This window comes from Aspergillus sydowii (assembly GCF_001890705.1).
Source record: "Aspergillus sydowii CBS 593.65 unplaced genomic scaffold ASPSYscaffold_4, whole genome shotgun sequence".
Classification (NCBI taxonomy): Eukaryota; Fungi; Ascomycota; class Eurotiomycetes; order Eurotiales; family Aspergillaceae; genus Aspergillus; species Aspergillus sydowii.
The window spans coordinates 1,221,206-1,242,002 of NW_024467862.1; the positions used below are offsets into that span (position 1 = coordinate 1,221,206).

The 20,797-nt window shown below is 51.3% G+C and overlaps 9 protein-coding genes across 9 annotated transcripts; 4 read left to right on the forward strand and 5 right to left on the reverse strand.

Annotated features, from left to right (window-relative positions):
* Nucleotides 1-583: 583 nt before the first annotated feature.
* On the forward strand, nucleotides 584-4,441 carry ASPSYDRAFT_30590 (GTPase-activating protein BUD2; the record flags this gene model as incomplete). The annotated part of the gene is made up of 2 exons (XM_040844794.1): nucleotides 584-3,380; nucleotides 3,447-4,441. 2 exons carry the CDS (start codon nucleotides 584-586, stop codon nucleotides 4,439-4,441), a joined length of 3,792 nt encoding a protein of 1,263 aa, XP_040703552.1.
* A 746-nt stretch (nucleotides 4,442-5,187) lies between these two features.
* Nucleotides 5,188-6,777, reverse strand: ASPSYDRAFT_44136 (uncharacterized protein; the record flags this gene model as incomplete). The annotated part of the gene is made up of 1 exon (XM_040846799.1): nucleotides 5,188-6,777. A coding segment is annotated over one exon (1,499 nt), but the record flags the coding sequence as incomplete, so codon positions are not given.
* A 243-nt stretch (nucleotides 6,778-7,020) lies between these two features.
* ASPSYDRAFT_57287 (WD domain protein) lies at nucleotides 7,021-8,719 on the forward strand (the record flags this gene model as incomplete). The annotated part of the gene is made up of 3 exons (XM_040849347.1): nucleotides 7,021-7,555; nucleotides 7,620-8,436; nucleotides 8,500-8,719. The coding sequence occupies 3 exons, from the start codon at nucleotides 7,021-7,023 to the stop codon at nucleotides 8,717-8,719; spliced, it is 1,572 nt and encodes a 523-aa protein (XP_040703554.1).
* A 367-nt stretch (nucleotides 8,720-9,086) lies between these two features.
* On the reverse strand, nucleotides 9,087-10,423 carry ASPSYDRAFT_131610 (uncharacterized protein; the record flags this gene model as incomplete). The annotated part of the gene is made up of 2 exons (XM_040840583.1): nucleotides 9,497-10,423; nucleotides 9,087-9,419 (listed from the first exon to the last, which is right to left on the reverse strand). Exons 1-2 carry the CDS (start codon nucleotides 10,013-10,015, stop codon nucleotides 9,087-9,089), a joined length of 852 nt encoding a protein of 283 aa, XP_040703555.1. The 5' UTR covers nucleotides 10,016-10,423.
* A 1,752-nt stretch (nucleotides 10,424-12,175) lies between these two features.
* Nucleotides 12,176-14,776, forward strand: ASPSYDRAFT_1174998 (RNP domain protein; the record flags this gene model as incomplete). The annotated part of the gene is made up of 9 exons (XM_040840297.1): nucleotides 12,176-12,575; nucleotides 12,683-12,735; nucleotides 12,878-12,885; nucleotides 12,944-13,037; nucleotides 13,099-13,236; nucleotides 13,325-13,376; nucleotides 13,488-13,909; nucleotides 13,962-14,115; nucleotides 14,169-14,776. The coding sequence occupies 9 exons, from the start codon at nucleotides 12,176-12,178 to the stop codon at nucleotides 14,300-14,302; spliced, it is 1,455 nt and encodes a 484-aa protein (XP_040703556.1). The 3' UTR covers nucleotides 14,303-14,776.
* On the reverse strand, nucleotides 14,273-16,002 carry ASPSYDRAFT_894651 (uncharacterized protein). Its single transcript, XM_040852172.1, has 2 exons — nucleotides 15,149-16,002; nucleotides 14,273-15,072 (listed from the first exon to the last, which is right to left on the reverse strand). The coding sequence occupies exons 1-2, from the start codon at nucleotides 15,819-15,821 to the stop codon at nucleotides 14,651-14,653; spliced, it is 1,095 nt and encodes a 364-aa protein (XP_040703557.1). The 5' UTR covers nucleotides 15,822-16,002; the 3' UTR covers nucleotides 14,273-14,650.
* ASPSYDRAFT_895526 (uncharacterized protein) lies at nucleotides 16,003-16,940 on the reverse strand. Its single transcript, XM_040852185.1, has one exon. It carries the CDS (start codon nucleotides 16,670-16,672, stop codon nucleotides 16,184-16,186), a length of 489 nt encoding a protein of 162 aa, XP_040703558.1. The 5' UTR covers nucleotides 16,673-16,940; the 3' UTR covers nucleotides 16,003-16,183.
* ASPSYDRAFT_895527 (zinc-dependent alcohol dehydrogenase) lies at nucleotides 16,941-18,699 on the forward strand. The gene is made up of 4 exons (XM_040852186.1): nucleotides 16,941-17,332; nucleotides 17,430-17,478; nucleotides 17,535-17,691; nucleotides 17,754-18,699. Exons 1-4 carry the CDS (start codon nucleotides 17,208-17,210, stop codon nucleotides 18,524-18,526), a joined length of 1,104 nt encoding a protein of 367 aa, XP_040703559.1. The 5' UTR covers nucleotides 16,941-17,207; the 3' UTR covers nucleotides 18,527-18,699.
* A 173-nt stretch (nucleotides 18,700-18,872) lies between these two features.
* Nucleotides 18,873-20,452, reverse strand: ASPSYDRAFT_149869 (uncharacterized protein; the record flags this gene model as incomplete). The annotated part of the gene is made up of 2 exons (XM_040841953.1): nucleotides 18,873-19,910; nucleotides 20,003-20,452. 2 exons carry the CDS (start codon nucleotides 20,450-20,452, stop codon nucleotides 18,873-18,875), a joined length of 1,488 nt encoding a protein of 495 aa, XP_040703560.1.
* Between the last annotated feature and the right edge of the window lie 345 nt (nucleotides 20,453-20,797).

The following is a 20,797-nucleotide window of genomic DNA, read 5'->3' on the forward strand; positions in this document are numbered from 1 at the left end:
TATCGATAACCCAATGATATCACGCTGGCGGGCGGTTGAACCAGACAGTGGCAGATGTCCGCCGTGCTTCCGTACCACTTTTCTCTCCTCCACACTCTTTCCCCTCCCCAAGAAGCTAACCCGCTCAATCATGGTTTTCTAGCAGCGACACCGTCATGTTAAATTGACCGTTGGAGGACGATTGAATCAACCCCGTTATTACCGACGCCTGCTTCGTGCTATCCTTAATTGTCGACGAACCTCATCGCTCCCATTCTTCCGCTGATACGAAGTTCCCCCTGAACCCACAGTATTACTGGTGGCCCGTGTCGTTTCTTCAGCTCTCACCTGTACCCCAGGACGCTCGGCCTCGACCGAATGTGCGACCCTACTGATCTCCCCCTATCCGGACTCCATGCGTTCATCTAGCGACTCATTGGACGACCAAGACTCTCAATTGTTCGAGGTCGGCTGCGCAGTTTGTGTCGGCTCCAACCTGCCGCTGCAAGGTAACATATCCAGACTATACTCGATATATGTGTGTTCGCCGACCTGCGCGTAATAGCGACTTCCGCCGAAGCGTCGCTGTCGCCAGCGGATAAATATGGAGTCGGAGAGCTCGAATGGGTATAAGCGGAATTCGATGCACCAGGGTTCCCACAGCCGGCCGGTGGAACGAAGGCCCAGCAAGAAGTCGTCTTCGAAGGACCGCCACGGTATGGTTTACCCAGATAACTTTAGGGAGACAACTATTCGAACCGTGACCCCTGACTCCTCAGAACCCGGAAACGATTCACCTTTGTCGGAGGTGGAACACCTCCCCTTGAGTGCAGCCCCTTCCCCGCGTGCCGCCGCTCGACCAAGACCCTCCGATCGAGAACATCGACGCGACTTCAACTTATATCACTCAGCCGGAGATGAAGATGATGCACAATTGGACTTGACAAGTCATCGGGCGCGCTCTCGCACTGCCACTCTCGATGATCAGCGAAGCGATATATCTTCCAGCTCTCTCCTCGCCCGTACACGAAACCGCCTTGGTTCGATCAATGCCACCCCACAACCGAAAACTCCGGAGGATCAATCGATTGGGTTCCCATCTATACAATCTCCCACATACACTCCCCGAACACCTGGTCAACAACGGTTGAGCAGGTCTCCTGGAAGTTCGGGGATGGGACCGTCATCTACGGATAGTTCAAAGGTCTTGCAGCTTATGAAGACGACATGCGGAAGAATGCATGGCATTCTTTCGTTTCGAACGTCTTCTACTACCGCTTGGACTTCGGGCTACTGTGCTATCAATGTCGCTATGGGCAGTCTGATATATCAAGCGAAAGGGGAGCCCGCCTTGGCGAAAACACTCATTCCAGATTTACGTGGCTGTCAAGTTCGCTCTCTCGTGGATCCAGAAACCCGATCAAGTTACCTCAGTGTTTCGACCTATACATCGGGCCTTGGAGTGGAATTGAAACCTCATGTGAGCGAAACATTCGATTCCTGGCTCGCGGCTCTGTTATGTTGGCAGCCAATCAGACCAAAAGGCGTGCAGAATAAGATGACGAAGCCGCAATCTGTCACGATAACCGAACGTCGCCTGGCAGACCGCAGGAGGAACTCTGAAAGCACCGTGCAGAAGGACGCCGCTATTATAAAGGTGGGCAAGATGCTTCTATGGGATAGACCAAGCGCTTCGGGAGTACGGCCGTCTTCCGGTCGTAGAATCTCAACTTTTCGACAGCAAAGAGCCTTATCTTCATCCTGGCAAAAGGTGAGCTGTACACTGCAGGAGAATGGCGTCTTCAGACTCTTTACTGAGTCAGACATTACACTCGTCGCCTCCATTCAATTGTCCCAGTTGTCACGCTGCGCCATACAGCAATTAGAGTCTTCCGTATTGGAAGATGAATTTTGCATCGCGATTTATCCACAATATACCGCACATTCTGCGTCTGGCTTGACGCGCCCGCTCTATCTCGCCCTCGAGAGCCGGGTGCTCTTTGAAGTATGGTTTGTGCTCCTGCGAGCCTTTACCACGCCAGAGCTTTACGGCCCGGCCACCTCAACCAACGACGACACTGCGAAAACCCCGAGTGCAGCCGACACTAACAACCCGAGCACAACACCTCTCACAGACATGTTCAGAATAGAGAGGTTACTAACCGTCAAGGTGACCGAAGCGAAGATGTTCGGCAGTAAAGGCGCTGATGAGACACCGCGGAGTCGGAAGCAGTCCCGCTCTCACTTTGCTACGACCGCGGCACCTGCGACCAATGATTATTACACAGAGGTACTCTTAGATGGGGAAATCCGAGCAAAGACCGCTATCAAATATCGTACACCTAATCCATTTTGGCGGGAAGAATTTACCTTCAATGATCTTCCTCCAGTCCTATCTCAGGTTTCAATTATGGTGAAAACTCTCAATCCAACACAACGTGATTGGTCATTAGTGGCGCACGGCGCATATGTCTTGAATCAGGACACAAACCCCACCCGTCTGTTAGATGATGTTGAAGTATCGTCTCAAGACGCGATGTGTGGAAGGGTGGATATCAAATTAGACGATCTGGAGCCAGGCATTGAGAACGAAAAATGGTGGCCCATTTTGGATGAGAGGGGCCAATGCGTTGGTGAGATGTTGATGAGAGCTCGGATGGAGGAGACGGTTGTGCTTATGTCTCATGAATACACACCGATGTCCGAACTTCTCCATTCGTTCTCCAACGGTCTTACCGTGAATATGGCCCAAATTATGTCATCCGAACTGAACCAGCTGTCTGAAGCATTTATAAATATCTACCAGGTGTCAGGAACCACAGTGGAATGGATATCGGCGCTTGTTGAGGATGAGATCGATGGTATTCACAAAGAGTCCACGGCGAATAGACTCCGGTATACGACCCGGCTCCATTCCAACGACACTCGAGAAACCGGCCAGGAAAGGGAGGTCCTTGTTCGCGATCTAGGACGCACTGCAACGGTAGAGGCCAACCTTCTCTTCCGAGGGAATTCGCTGCTCACAAAAGCTCTTGATTACCATATGCGTCGACTGGGCAAGGAATATTTAGAAGAAACGATTGGTGAACGACTTTATGAAATCGATGAAACTGACCCTGAATGTGAAGTCGACCCATCTCGAATACATAGAGCAGACGACCTCGAGCGCAATTGGAAAAACCTGGTAAACCTTACTACGAGTGTTTGGAAGTCGATTGCTGGATCTGCGTCACGGTGCCCGTCGGAGCTGAGACTCATCTTTCGACATATCCGAGCCTGTGCCGATGATCGATATGGCGATTTCCTCCGCTCGGTCACTTACAGCAGTGTCTCTGGCTTCCTCTTCTTGCGATTCTTTTGCCCCGCAATACTGAACCCGAAGCTGTTTGGATTGCTGAAAGGTACTTCCGATGAATTTCTTTTTTTGTGTTCCTCCACCATCTGACTATTTACTAATGCATCTTCAGATCATCCACGCCCACGCGCTCAGCGTACTCTGACACTGATCGCTAAAGCTTTACAAGGCTTGGCCAACATGACTACTTTTGGAAGCAAAGAGCCGTGGATGGAACCGATGAACAAATTTTTGGTCGGCCACCGATCTGAGTTCAGAGAATTCGTGGATTCCATCTGTGCAATCCCGGCTGACCGCCCGGCTCCCATTGTCACGCCCTCCTATGCAACCCCAATCCAGATTCTCGGCCGTCTACCGCCTCCCTCACGAGAGGGATTCCCCAGCCTTCCCTTCCTGATTGACCACGCTCGGAGCTTTGCCAATCTGATAAGGATATGGCTAGAAGTTTCACCACCGAGGATGGCAGCTCTGGAAGAGGTAGATCCTGCCATTGCGCAATTCAATGAAGTCGCAGTCCATTTACAACAACGGACCAAGGAATGCTTAAGCAGGGCAGAACAGGCAGAGCGCCCAAGTGGTAACCTGGAGATAAAGTGGGAGGAACTGGTCGACTCTCTGGAACGCTCTGTGACCTTGTCCGAAGAGCCCTCGTCTAAACCCGCAACTCCCGCTCCAGCTCCGACTTCCGCTCTAGGGCCTGAGACCGTCGTATCAGGAGCAGCGTCTCTGACCGGAAGCCATCGCAATTCCATCGGTTACTTCGCATCTAGACCCTCCTTACCTCGCCGCTCCACTGATTACGCTCCTGAGGCCGATGAGGAGACACCACCGAGCTCATCGTCTGCCACCTGGGACCATGCCAGGGTGCCTTTCTCAATACCAAGGTGGTCAGAACCTCGGGACAGCACTGGGAGCTCCAAAAACTCCTCAACCTACTCACTCGATTATCCGGATACTTCCAAGTCCCGTCGGTCTAGCATGACCCGGGAGACAACGAGCAAATACGGGAGATTTTTTGATTTCGTACCTGCACCTTCCAGACGCAAGGGCAAAGACCGTGACACCAACCAGCAGCAATCACGCGAAGAACTACGGAACGAATTTTGATACCAATCACTATTCACTCCCCCGGCGTCAATACATACCACACTCTGGCCGCCGCTGCTGACAGACCGACCAGTTTTGGCTAAAACGGAAGGCAAGAAAAAGGCAAACTACTGGAACAGATCCCTGTCATTGGTTTTGTACAACATGGGGGAGATTTACAATTATTGAATCCTGCATCTTCTGGTGTATATGCTTTACTTCCAGGCCTTCTCACTATATCTTTTTCTCTCCACCATATATGCTGCCTCACGATTAACGCCGTCTCCTTTTTGTGTGTCTGCTTGTCTCTTTTGTTTTGCTAATCTCGTTTGGAAAGCATTTTTTTCATGGTGTTGATACCCTGTTGTGATGGCTGTATTTTGCCTATGTCTATGCCCGTGTAAGAGAGAGATGGAAGATCAAGAGAACCCCTGCGGGAAATCGCAGACAGAAAGCTGGAGTGTCGTGATGCTCTTTACCTACCTTTGTGCTTTTGTGAATACAGTGGGTGGTTCTAAATCATTGTGTGTAAATAGTCTGCAAATTCTTTCTGTTGGCATAGACGAAATGAGCATGCGATTCTGACGGTTAGACGGTTTTCCTACTCCATCCTTCTATTCAACCTGAATTCTGAGTAGAAATTCACTGTCTATTGTCTCTGGGGCGAGATATGCGAATACAACAGATTGTTAATTTTCAATCCCTCAACAAATGAAATATGCCTTGAGTTATGTATGAGTAAAGCACGACATATCTAGCCGAAAGCTCGCACTACGTATATATTTTTCTAAGAGTTGCGTGTGATTGCCTATATATATAATACAATTGTATACAACCCATTGGGTCAAGGTATCCCTGCTAAATAAGTGTATCACTAACTACCTTCTTCAACTTCCTGTTATTGTATAATTTAGTCATCCGAGAAAGCAAGCCATTCCCCCAAGTATCCTCCCCAGTTAACTGGCGGAAGGCCTTGCGATTGGGTGGGTGATCCCACCATGGCTGATCCGATGGCTTATCCTTTTGACGCCGCTTCAGATCACGTTGTCGTTCTTCAACAATTGAGTTGATAATGGTGATTGTCCCCGCCGTGGGGTTGACACCTGTGAGCTCCATCTCGCGCAGGAGGGTGACTAGCTCGGCGATATCATGGGTGACGCGCCAGTGAAAGTAGATCATGTCGTTGTATAGTTGGGCTGAGAGACCGAGGGTGGCTGATTCGCGGCCTAACGAGGTGACTTTTGTCCTAAACTCATTGACTAAATACGAATCAGGGAAGTGGACGTTGAGAAGGGCGAATGCGGTACGTAAAACTCGTGGGTATACGGCTACCACGACGGATTCGATGGGGACGCATGCAGGGACTTTGAGAGGAGATTCAGGTGCCTTGGACCTGCGACTGGGTTTAACTGCTTGACCAGACGCAGGTTCCTCATCTTCACGCCGTAGGTGTTGCGCCATGGAGAAAACATGTGTCTGACATAGTTTCCAAAATTTGCCTGGCATAATTTGTTCCTCAACAGCAGCGTGGAGAATGGAATTGATCCTCGTAGTTTCCCGCGCAATGACCAGTTCAATTGCGTTGGCTAGAGTCATCTCGTTTTTGTTTAAGAGCTCCGCTAGCTCCTCGTCGGTGTCAGGTAGATGAAATATTTTGTTCTGAGTCTTTATTGCATCTTCCTGGCTCTTCGCATCCAACACTTTGCCTTCTTCCCCGGCGCTGTGTTTGTCATTGCGCTGGGCCTCGCGATTTTTTCGCTTCTCTGCATCCCGCAAAACGGCATCAAAGATAGCAGATATCTCTGACATTTCACTTTCCTCTGTCTTCTTTGCCTCTATCTGGTCTGCTTCCGCCTCCGCCTCCACCTCTGCCTCCGACTTTTCGAATTCTTGCGGCGACATTTGTTGGCGCTTTTCAGATGGAAGTTTCGAAAAGAGCTCTGCGAGCGTGCGAGACTCATGGGTGGTCAGCTTTGGCCTCGGCTTCCACTTCGGCTTTTGTGCAGGCTTCTTGTCTGATTTCGCATCCAGAGCGCGCTTATGCTTAGCGACAGAAGCACCTTTTCTTCGTAAGAAGGACCTCCCAGAGGAAGGAGAGGCGGATTCGATACAATCAGCAGGCGCCCATGGTTTACTATCGTTCGATCCGGTAGAGTCGCCATTTTGCGATTGGTTATGTGGTTCGGTTGAGGGCGAGTTGGGGGTATCGGAGGTCGAGTAGCTTGAGCATCGGAGAGGCGGAGAGCTCAACGAGCGAGGCCTTACAGGCGTGAGAGTCGTTGTTTGGTAGAGGAAAGGCGCAAGAGAACTGCGAGCCACTTGTGCCTGAGCCTGGACCAGCCATGCCAAAGCCATGCGACGCTGTATGCTCATCTCTGCGTCTGCGAATTGTCGCATGGAACTTTTTTCCCTCCGCGGTTGATTAAATAGAGGCAGCCGCACGTGACCACGTGGTTGCCTGTACGCGTTATTCTTTTTCATCCGCGACGCCGAACGAGAACAAAGGCTGCCGCAAAGCCCGCCAATTTATTCCATTTGAACGGACCTGTGCGAGGCATTAGATCTCTACTATATCCGTCAAATTATTTATATCTGCGACAATGGGCGAGGAACTCTCCGAATTCGAAAAGCAACGGCTTGCCAATATCGCAGAACGCGATGCGCTTCTCAAGAAGCTCAGCCTTGACGCGCAATCGGCGGGGGTCTTCCCCCCTCAGATGCCTAGAGGTACAACTGGTGATCAATCGAAACCCAAGAAGAAAGCCGCGCCGAAGAAAGTAAAGAAGGAAGAGTCTCCGTTACCTCGTCGCACATCTTCGCGATTGAAGGGGATCGCGGCGGATAGTGAGGTTGCGAAGCGAAAGGCGGATGAGGAATATGACCGTAGGCAGGAGGAAGAGAGGGCGAAGAGGGTCCGGAAATCGGACTCTTTCTCCTTCAATGATATATTTGTGTCGGGTCAGAAATTGTCTGGAGATGCATTGATTGGAGTGGATGTGGTCACGAAGGGAGTCGCAGTGCCGTACCAGCGGACCTTCGGAGAAAACGACATCAGGTCGACCGATGACAAGGACCTGAAGGCTCTCAGGAAAGAGATGAATGGGTTAAACCTCTGGGAACCCTGGGAACCTAACCGTATGCTACCTTGCTTGTCTTTCCCGCGCAATTGACAGATACTGACCATGGGCGGACCATATAGGTATCAAGCTCACACCCGAGAGAGTATACACCATGACATTCCACCCGTCAGAGGCCAAGCCGTTAATATTTGCCGGAGACAAAATGGGCCATCTCGGGATTCTCGATGCCTCTCAGGAGAAGCCAGTCTCCGCCGTAAAGAATGAAGACGAAGACGGCGATGACGAAGACCCAGACCCAGTGCTTGTTACTCTCAAACCTCACACACGAACTATCAGCTCAATGACAATCCACCCCTCGAAACCCACACACCTTTACACTGCTAGCTACGACAGCTCCATCCGCGAGATGGACCTTGAGAAGACTTCATCGGTTGAAAAGTACGCACCGGAGTCCACATCAGAAGACGTCCCAATCTCCGGCATTGACATGGCCGCCTCGGACCCCAACATAATATACTGGACCACCCTAGATGGCGCATTCGGTCAATATGACATGCGCACCAAGCGACAAAGCTCCGCTGCTACCTGGCAACTGTCAGAGAAGAAAATTGGCGGCTTCTCTCTCTACCAAACACACCCCCACTACTTTGCAACAGCCAGTCTTGACCGCACCATGCGCCTGTGGGATCTCCGCAAGCTATCTCATACCGATCCCACCCCTATCGGTGAACACCAAAGTCGTCTTTCAGTTTCACATGCGGCTTTTAACGGCGCGGGACAAATAGCGACGTCTTCCTATGACGATACGCTCAAAATCTACGACTTTAGCACCAAGGGAATTGCCACTTGGAAACCAGGACACGCCCTTGACGACTCCAAGATGAGACCCGATACCGTTGTACGGCATAACTGCCAAACTGGACGATGGGTTACCATGTATGTCTCCGTTTATTTATTCTCACTCAAGTCCTCCGCAAATCATGCTAATATACATTCTAGTTTGCGCCCTCAATGGCAACTTAACCCCCAGTCATCCATACAACGGTTCTGCATTGGAAACATGAATCGATTTGTGGATGTTTACAGCGGCTCAGGAGATCAGTTGGCACAGCTTGGAGGTGACGGTATTACTGCCGTCCCTGCTGTTGCCGTTTTCCACAGAAGCAAGAACTGGGTTGCGGGTGGGACGGCAAGTGGGAAGATCTGTTTGTGGATGTAGTTGTTCTATCTGTCTAGTTGCTTTGTTTTTCAGCTAGGGCTATTCAGTGTTGGAGTATAAGACGTACTTTAATAATTACTGTTCAGTGTACGTGATTCTGATATCGGTTCTAGTAGGGTTCTAGTAGGGTCATTTTAAATAAGATCAGAAAACAAATACAATTATGTCAATCGCCGAGTTAAAGCTAATCCAGCTCTTGATCAGAACAAGAAAAGACGCACCGATATTCACCGTTCATTGGAGTTATAATTAACAAGCTAAACCTGAAGATAAAAAAAAAAGGGGATATAATACACATAGGTCTTCGAACTATACGGCACCTACTTGTTAGAAATACAACAGCATCCCATTTGACAAAAGATTGAAATCAAATCTTCAGCCCCCAGCTCCTCCCCAGACCTACCGCCGTCGTCCCCATGAATCCCAAGCACTGCTTCGCACCACTGAGCTTATCCCCAATGGTTTTGCTATCCTCAACACGACGAGTGACGAACGCCTCTGTGGCTGAGAGATCGGGGCTGGAGTCCCGGGTCATGACTACCTCCGCGGATGCATAGATCGCACTAATGGAGAGACGCTTCGTGTACCAGGACGCATCGACGGAGACGTCGCCCGCTAGATGGAGGATATCCGAGGAGAGGGAGTGCAGTTCCGAGAGAGAGAGCGGAATGTTTGAGGGCATGGACATGAGCGCTAGAGCCTGTTGGTTTCGGGTTCACGTTAGACCTATTCGTTTCCTTTCTTTTATTGTTTTTGTTTTTGATTGGAGGAACATACATCTTGCCATTGATGCCGGATATCCGAATTCATCCGCAGCCGCTCCATGATCAATGTCTTGGCTTTATCCTCAACGGAGGCGGATTGAGATCCCGCCAGGAGGCCTTTCTGTTCCACGGCCGCGCGGAGAAGACCTCGTCGACTGGCGAGCCAGAATAGAATGAGGTCGAATTCGCCGCGGGGGAGGAGCTGGATGGAGACGTCTAGGAATCCGGTGTCGCGGGCGCCGAGGGTGAGGGCGTCCCGGGTGAAGCCGAGAGAGGGAACATGTTTCAGGGCAGCGGAGAGGATAGTTGTTTGCGAATTGGTGTATTCATGTGGCGGAGGGTCGGGATGGTGGCGGGAGTGGTAGGCACGGTGGTTAGGAGAAGGGGTTCGGAGCGCGGGTTGACGGAGGTGTTGTTGGTTGTGGGAGATTGGGGCGGTGATGTATGGGAGGAGTGTTTTCTGAGAGCAACGGGATGAAGAGAGAAGTGGATTGCGACAGGATCGCAGTGGGCGGAGGAGTGGACGCGACATTTCGAGTGAGTGGTCGTTGGTCGGTTGAGGTGATAGAGTCGGAGATTCTGAATAGCATCGAATGATGGCTGTTTTTTGTAAGCGGGATGGAGCTGCTTTCAAGCGGCGGCTCGGGCAGAGCCAAGAATGATTACAATGGAGGTCTGCGAACCGCTACAAAGTTCCCGATTACTTGAATTGGCGATATTCAACGCATAGTTCGTTACTACAATATCTTGGTTCTATGCGTGGGACGTTGAAGAATCAAAAATATGAAGGGGGAAAAAGGGAATGGTAAGAACGGGATTCGACCAGGAGATCTCGACGCTTGGGACTAACTACTAAGTGATAATTCAAACCACTCGGCCATTTTAGCAAAAAGCGTCGAGAATTACAACGCTGGAAATCGCCATCCAAATGGCCGTCGACGAGTCCATCTGGTTGTCGCAAAGTTACCAGACATGTCAAATGATGGACAGTACCTGAAACTTATATTGAATTTAAATGCAGTTGGCTCGAAGAAGCCAAGTCACAGTTTCTCCGTTAATCTATTGTACACAACCAAAGTGGGCCCGCCGCCGTCGACGCAGCAGTTTCAACTGTCAAAAGTCAGTTCATAACACCGGATTCGACGTTCAGAGAGATTCAAACAGAATCTTATCTGGCAGCTTTAAACACTCCAGCTCCTCCAACTCCTCGACCTCTCTCCTTCCTCCTCCCTCGCCAATTGGATCTTTCGCAGCATCGCCGCGCAAGGATCCGGAATCCAGGCCTTCGCTCGCCGTCAAATCAAGCATCGTCACCCACGTCTCTGCCTCTCTCCTCCATCCTTCCTCTCCCTTCTTCCCTTTCTCCCATTTGTTTGCCAGACTCTCCGACCACCTCTTCGATCAACATGGGTATGTGTTTCCTAAGTTCTCTCGCGCGATGTCGTCGCCTTTTGCCCCGTGTCCGCAGTGCCTGTGGTTTCGATCATACTTTCTGATCTGACTGCATCTTCGGTTCCTCCATTCCCCAGCCTTATTCCTCCCCACTCCCCTACAACTTACTGCTGTCTATTATTATTCCTCCGGTTTATTATTATCCCCCCTCTTTTCCCAGGGCTTGGCTGCTATTGCTCCTCATCCAGAGACCAGAAGCTGGTGCGGCGGGGACCTTGGGCTACCTTTTCTCCCAGCATTCACATCCCCTCCTGCCACTTGATCCTGCTTCCATCCATCCCTACTCCAACGCAGCCCAGTGACTGCTGCATCTCGGATTTCCGCGGGAACACCAATCACGCTTGTGCCGTGCGTTCTGTTTAGGCTGTCTGTCAGACCCTTCCCTCCCCGAGCTGCACAGCTTGTCCTGGAGCTGTGCTTTCTTTTTCGCTGCACACCCCCCCTTCCTCCCCCGCTGTCCTCCTCGTTGCCCTCGATCCTTTCTTTTTTCTTCCCTTCCCTTCCCTCCTCCTCCCTCCCCCTCCCCTCCATCTTTTGCTTTCTCCCTGTGTGGTGCTGCTTGCGACTCATCTTTACCACTCTATCTTCATCATTCTTATTTCCGTTTTGCTATCATTCTGCTGTCTCGCGTTACCACGCATTAGACCTGTGGCTTACACCTAAGGCGAACTGTAGCCGACGTTTATCGACCATACGAAGTAAGTTGCATCTTTCTATCTCCTCTTCCCTTGGCGATCTTCCCTTGTGGTGAAAATTTGCCCTGCGTTTGTCTCAGAAATGCGACACGACGCCCCCTCTCACCTTCCTACTGCTTCCCGAAACCATGGGCCCGGTAGGCGACTTGACTCCTGAGACAGTCCCTTGGAAGGCGGCGCCGCGTCCATCTGTTACTCTATGCACACTGGCGGGCATGCGACACGCTTTTTGTTTGTTCCTTCGCTCCTGTGTTCTCTGCTCTTTTGCGCTATACAATTTGGAACCTTTGCGCTAGGGCCGCCTCGGAAGCGCCCTATCCCCCGGGTCCTTCTGTGGTGCCTCTAATATGGAGCCCCTCTGCCCCATCATGTCACATGACCTGAACTCCGAAATCGCGCACCCAAGGTTCACCTTTGCGTAGATCCAAGTCGCGGTCACAGCTCCAAGTCATCCTACCTAGCCTTTACCCCCACCCTATCCTTTTCTTTTGGTTTCCGTTTCTCCTTCTCTTTTAATCTTTAATTTCCCTCTTTCGCCGCGTCCAATGCCTGCCGGCGACTACGATTACGATACTGACCGCGCGCAGCGTGAGAGGTCCCGTTCCCCCCGTCGTCGATCTCGTAGCCCTCGACGAAGCCGCCGTTCGTATTCGCCACGCAGTCGGTCTCGAAGCCGGGATCGTGACGATTATCGCCGCAGCGACCGCCGTTCTCGCTCTCCTATGAGTGCTGCCCAAGGCCCTTCAGGAGGTCATTCAGGCTCGGGATATAGTGGACGTGGTGGTAGCTACCCGCCTCCGCCTAGGTCGTTTGAGGACCGTGCTGTCGCCAAAGAACAAATGATGCAATCCGTGCGCGAATCATCCCAACAAGACCGCCGTGTCTATGTGGGAAACCTTTCCTACGATGTCAAATGGCATCATCTTAAAGATTTTATGAGACAGGGTGAGCAGGGTCACATCGTGTCGGCAGTGCGATGAACTTTTTTCTTCTTTTGGGATTGGAATTTGTGGCTGACTTTGGGGGATTCTCTTTCCGCGCCGCCCTTACAGCTGGAGAAGTTATCTTTGCCGACGTCTTGCTTCTTCCCAATGGAATGTCGAAGGTGGGCGCCAATGCGTAGCGTGACTGGTTCTTTCCTTTTTTCATTTGTTTCTGGCTTCTTCCCCTTTTTCACCCCCGTTGGTTCGATTTGCTTGGACTGTTTGGGTTGACGGGCTGGGCCTGGCTGTCCGGGATTATTGTAGGGATGCGGGTAAGTCTCGCCCCGTGCTTTATACCCTGCCTCCTTTACAGAGCTAACTATACACTAGGATTGTGGAATACGCTACGAGGGAGCAAGCACAAAATGCTGTCAACACGCTCAGTAACCAGAATCTGATGAACCGCCTGGTCTACGTCCGCGAGGTACACAACACATTCTCATTGACCAAATCGAAAGAAAAGCTAACGTTCTTCTTACTCATAGGATCGAGAGCCTGAGCCTCGTTTCTCGGGTGGTCCTTCTCGCGGAGACTTTGGTGGCCCCGGCCGTGGTGGATTCGGTTACGGTGGTGGTGGTGGTGGTGGTGCCGGCGGCGGTGGGAGACAGCTCTATGTGTCCAACGTACGTGCTTCCTTCCCTATTGACTACGATATGGTGCCATTTGCGAAGGCATATATATTGATGTTTTTTTTTTCTTTGCGATCTCTAGCTCCCATTCAACGTTGGCTGGCAAGATTTGAAGGATCTTTTCCGCCAAGCAGGTAAGCCCAGGATGTCAGGTTTTACTCTGAACAGTTTTAACTGCTCCCTGCCGTCTACCCCAATCCCTCAAAGTACCACATTGGTTCAATATTAACATGCATTCGATACAGCCCAGCAAGGTACCGTCATTCGTGCCGATGTCCACACCGATGCCTCTGGTCGCCCCAAGGGCTCTGGAATCGTTGCATTTGAGTCCCCCGACGACGCCCGCAACGCAATCCAACAATTCAACGGATATGATTGGCAGGGGCGCACCCTCGAGGTTCGTGAAGACCGCTTTGCGGGTTCAGGACCTGGCATGGGTCGTGGCGGCTTTGGCGGTGGTTTTGGTGGCCGTGGTGGTTTCGGTGGTCGCGGAGGCTTCGGTGGTCGTGGCGGCTTTGGCGGTGGTTTCCGAGGAGGCTTTGGCGGTGGTTACGGTGGGCCCCCCACTGGGCCTGGCTTCGAGCCCGGTCCCTCGGTGCCCCCCAACCCATTCACCGACTTCGCAACATCCGGAGGCGAAAAGAGCGCTGTGATCTACGTGCGCAATGTGAGTATTTCGAGCATAGATTGTGACTGTTTCGGTCTCTGACGCGCAACAGCTGCCCTGGTCCACATGCAACGATGATCTCGTGGATCTATTCTCGACTATCGGCAAGGTCGAGCGCGCCGAGATTCAGTATGAGCCTAACGGGCGCTCTCGTGGCACTGGTGTAGTCCAGTTTGATAGTCCTGAGACAGCAGAGACTTCTATTGGTATATTATTATTTCTGTCTTTGCGGTCTGAGACCATGCTAACGCAGCGACAGCGAAATTCACCGGCTATCAGTATGGCGGCCGTCCCCTTGGCATCACATTTGTCAAGTACCTGACCCCTCAGGGTCCGGGCGATGTCATGGATGACGAGCCTACCGGCGGAATCACTCAGGACCAGATCATGTAATTATAGCAGATTTCTCCATGCTTTGTTCCTCCTTCGGGATTACTTGAAGGGCCGAAAAAAGTCTATGAGGTGCTTTCAGGGCCACGGGATGGTTTATGGGATATTGTGATCTGGTTTTGAAATTCTTAACGTACATGTGACTGTTTATTTGCTCCCACGATGTTAGTCGCTATATTTAGGCGAGCAGTACTAGTGGGATAAATGGAGTTATGTACTGCGTTCATTAACGTTATTCGGTGACAGTTACTGGTATATATTGTGCAGCCCAACCACCTTCTTGAAAGCTTCTACTTTCATTTCCTTTGCTCTGGTAAAAGACTGTATCTGCTGTATTATTTTCAGAACTAATCATATGGTCACTCCATAAGCCTTCACGGCGACACTCCTCCAAAACCCTCGCCTTTGATCTTCGTCTAGTCCTCTCTGATCCAAAACACCTTGAACAACCTGACTCCAGCGGCTCCAAGTGACTTGGTTTCCGCCTCCTCCCACATTGCAGACTGGCCAGTCAGAGCCAAACATTACTCTCTCCGGGCCAAATGCATTGAAAACGACATCCGTCCACGGTTGGAGCTTCTCGGCGAGAGACGCAATATCCGGGTTGGAATCCGGGGAAAGAGGCGGCAGTTCTGAGAACGCACCAGACAGCTTCATATATGCAGATGGATGTTGCGCCATGGCTGTGAGCTGGGCCTTCCATCGCAGGAAGTCAGGCTGCGTTGTGACTGGAGTAGTAGACTCAAGACGCAGATTCGGTTTACACATATGGTCTGGTGTAGTACGGATTAGCATCCAAATGAGGTAGATAGTAGGTGGAGTAAGAAAGAGAGATCCGAAATCACTTACTGATCACGATGGTAACTTTATCCTTCTCCTGGACTCCCTCATAAGCCCTCCTCATCATCTCGACCGCTTCCTCCAGCTGCCAAATCCCACCCTGTCTTGCATCCACCCCAAGATCAAATGTGAGACCATGCAATCCCAGCCACTTCAATCCTTCAATAAAGGCCGGCTGTAGCATGACCCCTGCCGGTTTATTTTGCACTAGATACCGCACTCCACGGATCTTACTCCATACCTCGTCCGACTCCGACTCGGCCCTCTCTCTTACCATCGCCATATACTTCTCCAGCGCACTCGGTCCACCAGGCACAGGCGCCCACGGGACAATTCCAAGGCAGAGATGGCGATCTTCAGCACTGTGTCCTTCACCCGGAACGGGCTTTCCAGCAGCAATCCGAGCTAAGAGGGAGACTTCATCTAGGGCGTGGGTCCAGCCATGTGCACCGGTACCCGACTCTTCAACAGACGAGAGGCGGTCCGTCTCGAGGAATAAAAAACCGCGCAGTGTGGAAGCAGTAGCAGCACCCGCTTCCTTTGTTGCTTGCCGGTATTGGTCGACTGAATGTTGGGAGCCCAAGGGGCCGGGGTTGGATGGTGTATACCAGGCTAATGTGGGGAGGTGGGATTCGGGGAAGAGGTGGATGTGGGAGTCCACGACTGGGATGGGGGTTGACATCTGTGGTGGATTTATTGGTCGGGGATTTAGAGACTGGAGTTGTTTTGGACAGGTTTTGCAGGCGTTGGGCGAAGAGAAGAGGCGACGATGATATATCTGAATGGTAACGTACGTATATAAAATCAGGCTGTCGGGGGTAAATTCATCGAGGATTTACCCGTCGGGTGTTTTTAGACCGAAGTGACGAACGGATAAAGTAGCATCGTGGTGCTATTGGTGTAGAAGCTAATGTAGGGACCTGTTGGGTTTTGGAGAACAAGGTACTCAACTCTGAGGGTATATAAGGGGGAGGGACTCTGTAGTGGGAATCATGGCTTTTGTTGTTGTTTCGCTCTTCTTGAAGCGAATCATCAGCCCTGTGGTCAGGGAATCGGTTGAGATGATGTCCACTGAACAACAACAATGACATGACTGATATCTGCCACCGAAGTCCTTCTATCGTCCCAAATAGTTATCAATGCGCAATTGGCTGGAATATGATGGGATTTTTGGTGGGCAATCTTAGAATCGAATGACGATCGAGATGGTTGACCGTATACGTGCGCGAATAATACGGACTCATCTGTGAAAAAGCTACTTTGGCTGCCCGAAATGGCATGACAGTCCAAGGAGAGAGAGGGAGACGTGTTTGAGGGGCAGGAGACCAGGGTACTCAATCCAGAGATACAAAAGCAGAGAGACTCGTCGTGGTGGTAGACTCGTTCGTCTCCAGATTGTTGTCTTCTTTTCTTCCACCCCACCTTTCGGCCCCTCCATCGATAAACCACGCTGCGATCTATGTCTTTATCATTGAGCCAGCTCCGCGATGATTCCATCCAAAACCACCGATCGCTGCCCAAAATCCGCATCATGAAGCCTGTCAAACATCCCTCCTAATTATAACAACTGCCGTGAAACACAGTCAGCCGAAGCCGAGGTAAATGCAGGGACCCAGCGACTTCTCGGTTGCAAACACCCCTCATTCTGCGCGTCGCATGAGCTTGATTGGGTCACACAAACTTCTAAAAGGCGGGCGCGCTGGACTATCGGCGTCTTAGACGTAATCGCACTGGAACTCTGCATGCTGACTGCTGATTGCTCCACTGTTTCCCTTGGTTCCAGGCCACCTTCCCCCTCCTGGGGCGGAGATCGAATTCCCCTCATCCCCATATTCCCGTCTCGAGCTCCGAGCTGCGTGGGAGATCAAACGTTCAATGGCCAGCTATTTTCAAATTGTCGACTTGGCGTCGCACCGTCCTGATACGTGGTTGCATATATAAAGAGGGGTGAGAGCCGTGGCTTCGGGGCTTTTGTTCCTTACTTTAAACATACCACTATTCTTGAAAACAACCGTCTCTTTACTACCCCTCATCACAACACGACGAAGAGACCCTAGACTTGATCGATATGGGGGCTCCCGATATCCCTAAGAAGCAGAAGGCTGCTATCTACGACAACCCCGGCTCCGTCTCTACTAAAATCGTCGAGTTGGATGTCCCTGAGCCTGGTGATAATGAAGTCTTGATCAATCTGTACGTGAAACCTTCCGGTGAGCTTTTTGATGATAATTTCGAAGCTTGAGTGTTGATCTCGGAGTGATCCAAGCTAATGTTGCTTTTTTGTGTATAGAACTCACTCTGGTGTGTGCCACTCAGATTTTGGTGTCATGACCAACACAGTATGTAGCCTGCAAGTTCCCATGGTTCCATTCACATTCTAATCAAATACCCGCAGTGGAAAATCCTACCATTCCCTACCCAGCCCGGACAGGTCGGTGGCCACGAAGGTGTTGGAAAAGTGGTTAAGCTCGGTCCCCGTGCCGACGCTTCAGGAGTGAAGGTTGGAGACAGAGTCGGAGTAAAGTGGCTTTCCAGCGCCTGCGGTCATTGCGGTAAGAAAGCCCCATGTAACATTTGGTGTATATGAGCTTTCCCTAACACTTCCGGCCAAAAGCCCCCTGTCAGGATGGCGCCGACGGCCTCTGCTTCAACGCAAAGGTCTCCGGATACTACACCCCAGGCACATTCCAGCAATATGTCCTTGGACCAGCCCAATACGTCACCCCAATCCCCGAGGACCTCTCGTCAGAGGAAGCCGCACCTCTCCTCTGCGCTGGTGTGACCGTCTACGCCGCCCTCAAGCGCAGCAAGGCCCAACCGGGGCAATGGGTCGTTATCTCCGGTGCGGGTGGCGGTCTAGGCCATCTGGCGGTTCAAATCGCAAGCAGGGGCATGGGCCTCCGCGTTATCGGTGTCGACCACGGCAGCAAGGAAGAGCTGGTTAAGTCCTCGGGCGCCGAGCACTTTGTCGACATCACCAAGTTCCCCAAGGACGACAAATTCGAGGCCATCTCGGAACACGTCAAGTCTCTTACGACCAAGGGTCTGGGCGCTCACGCCGTCGTCGTCTGCACGGCTTCCAACATCGCATACGCGCAGAGCCTGCTTTTCCTCCGGTACAACGGGACCGTTGTTTGCGTTGGCGTGCCGGAGAACGAACTTCAGGCTGTGGCTACGGCGTACCCTGGTGTTTTTGTTGGGAAGCATCTCAATATCACAGGCTCGGCCGTGGGAAACCGGGCGGACGCGATTGAGACCATGGAGTTTGCGTCGCGCGGTGTGATTAAGGCGCATTTCCGCACGGAGAAGATGGAGGCACTGACGGAGGTTTTCAAGGAGATGCATGAGGGGAGGTTGCAGGGCCGTGTGGTTCTTGATCTTTCCTAGTCGGCGTATTTAGCTTTTTCAATGCGCTTATGTTCTTTTATTTAAATGTTACCCATGTGAGCTTGAAAGCATAGGAAGGCTTCTTGAACCCTATTTATTAGGACTCTCTTACGGTGCACGGGGCTTGAATCCTCTGACCAACTGTTTGCCGTATCATCATTGAGGTATATAACTAATAGAAAGAAGATTAATAACAACAATGGCTATACCTAATAGGCAGATTATCAGCAACCGCAAATACGAACAAAAGCCGAACGCAATATATATTCGAAATCGACAACTGCCACCCCCAAAGCATAGAAAGTATGAACCAGAACAATAAACGAGAAAGAGTCATCATATCATATCATCTCATCCTCTTCCGGCCCCTCTCAACATCCCTCTCTCCATCCCCAGCCCTAGTAGCGCGCTTCCTGGTGATGCCCATCTTTGCAGCACGAACGATTCCGGCCAGTTTCAAGATGAACCCCTTCGGCGCTCGGTTGACCTCAACCCTATGTAAAACTGCCTCCAGTCTCTCTTTGAATGGGTATAAATCCTCCCCGGCTAGATCTTCCAAAGCATCAAGGATGAAATGCTCGCCTGCGTTGCTACCGCTGTCCGTCTTCCCGACGAGCTGGTGGTATAGGTTCCGCGAGTCTTCGTCCTCGTCTGAGAACGCAGCCCGGCCGTATTGGTTATCGGTAAGGGCATCTTTGTTGCGGGTGGTTATTTCCTCTAAGAGGGTGGTAAGAGCCTTGGCAGCACCTTGGAGGCCGTGTGGTGTTCGGGCGTGAATGTTTTTGTGGATATTGAGGGCGTCTGTCTGTAGGGTTTCAAGGACAGCGCTCAAACTTGTTGAAGGGTCGCCTTCGTCGTTCTTGAATTGTCCGAGTGTCTGACAGTATCTGTCAAATCTAAACAGTGCCCTTCTTGACCTCTCACGCACTTTGTCAAAATAGATTGCCGCGCAGGCACCCGGGGGCATGGCTTTGCAGAGACTCGTGAACACGTTATCATCATGCACGGCGAGGCGGAAGAGAGTCGCCTCGAAGTCCCCCTGAACGACGCATTGTTCTGGTGTCCTTACCTGCAGAACACGGCCATTACCATCTTCCGGCTCTGCCAAATCTATCCGGAACCTGTCGGGGAGGACGTCGGTGCTAAATGCTGACAGAATGTCCCTTACCCTCTGCGTCCGACTCATACCACCTTCTTTCCCCGCAGAACGGATATATGGCCAGTTGAGTTGCTCCGCGAGATCTTGTAGTGTCATCGTCATCCCAGCTTTGGAGAGAAGCTGTTCGATCCGTGAAAACCCCTGCGCGTGTCCATCGCTGGTGAGTAGAACTGGGGAAGGAGGAGAGGCGGGGATTAATTGAACCCGGAGTTGATCAAGAAGCCACTACATATTTACTCATATTAGCAAGGCCTCCAAACAGCAAGTCATGACTTGATAGGGTTGGCCCTTGAAGGGAAAGATTGGAAGAGACTCACGAAAATATGTTGACAAGCCACATCAGCCCTCGCCCGAAACACCGCACAGGTGCACGTATATCCGTACCCGACCTCATCCATATCAGCCATGTTGTTCCCTCCGTCAAGGTAAGTCTGAAGCTCAATCCGAACCCGTACACGTTCTGCAAAAACAAACTCATACCCCGAACCCTCAAGCCCACAGAATAAAACGTCAAAGTCCGTCGTCAAACCCAGGAGCGCCCTCGATTTCATTTCAACGTCGAACCCGGAGTTTTCAAGATCGTAGATGAGCCCTGACGGTGCCTCAATGGCACTCGTATCTATGGCGCTCCTTCTTCCCATTGTTGTTGCTGTTGTTGTGGCTGTATCTCCCCTCTGAACTCGTCCATGTGTAGGTCTCGAAGCTCTCTCTGTCTCCGCAGAGCCATGAATCGAAAGACCCCGAAACTGGCGCGCAGGCGCGGACATCGAGTCCCGCCAGTGATAAGTAGTAATTGAGCAGAAGATAATGAATTGGAATGCAAGGTTTGCTTGGATCGAGGTCACTGTTTGGAACGATTTTCGGTGGCTTTTCCGGACCAGAAATCACGGTCATGGTGCGGGTCTGCCTCTGATGTAAATGGGTCTGATCTGTCTGCGTTGCGTGTACATCCTCAGGCAAGAACCCTCACCGTACTTTCTTTTATTTCCGTACATGATGTCTATAGACAGCTGAGTAGGAGAGTTGAGCTGAGAGGGGCACGGTTCCTTCTCGTGGGTGTTAGCGACTGCGGTATCTCTTTTTCCCCTGTGTTTTGGCCTGGTTTGGCAGTG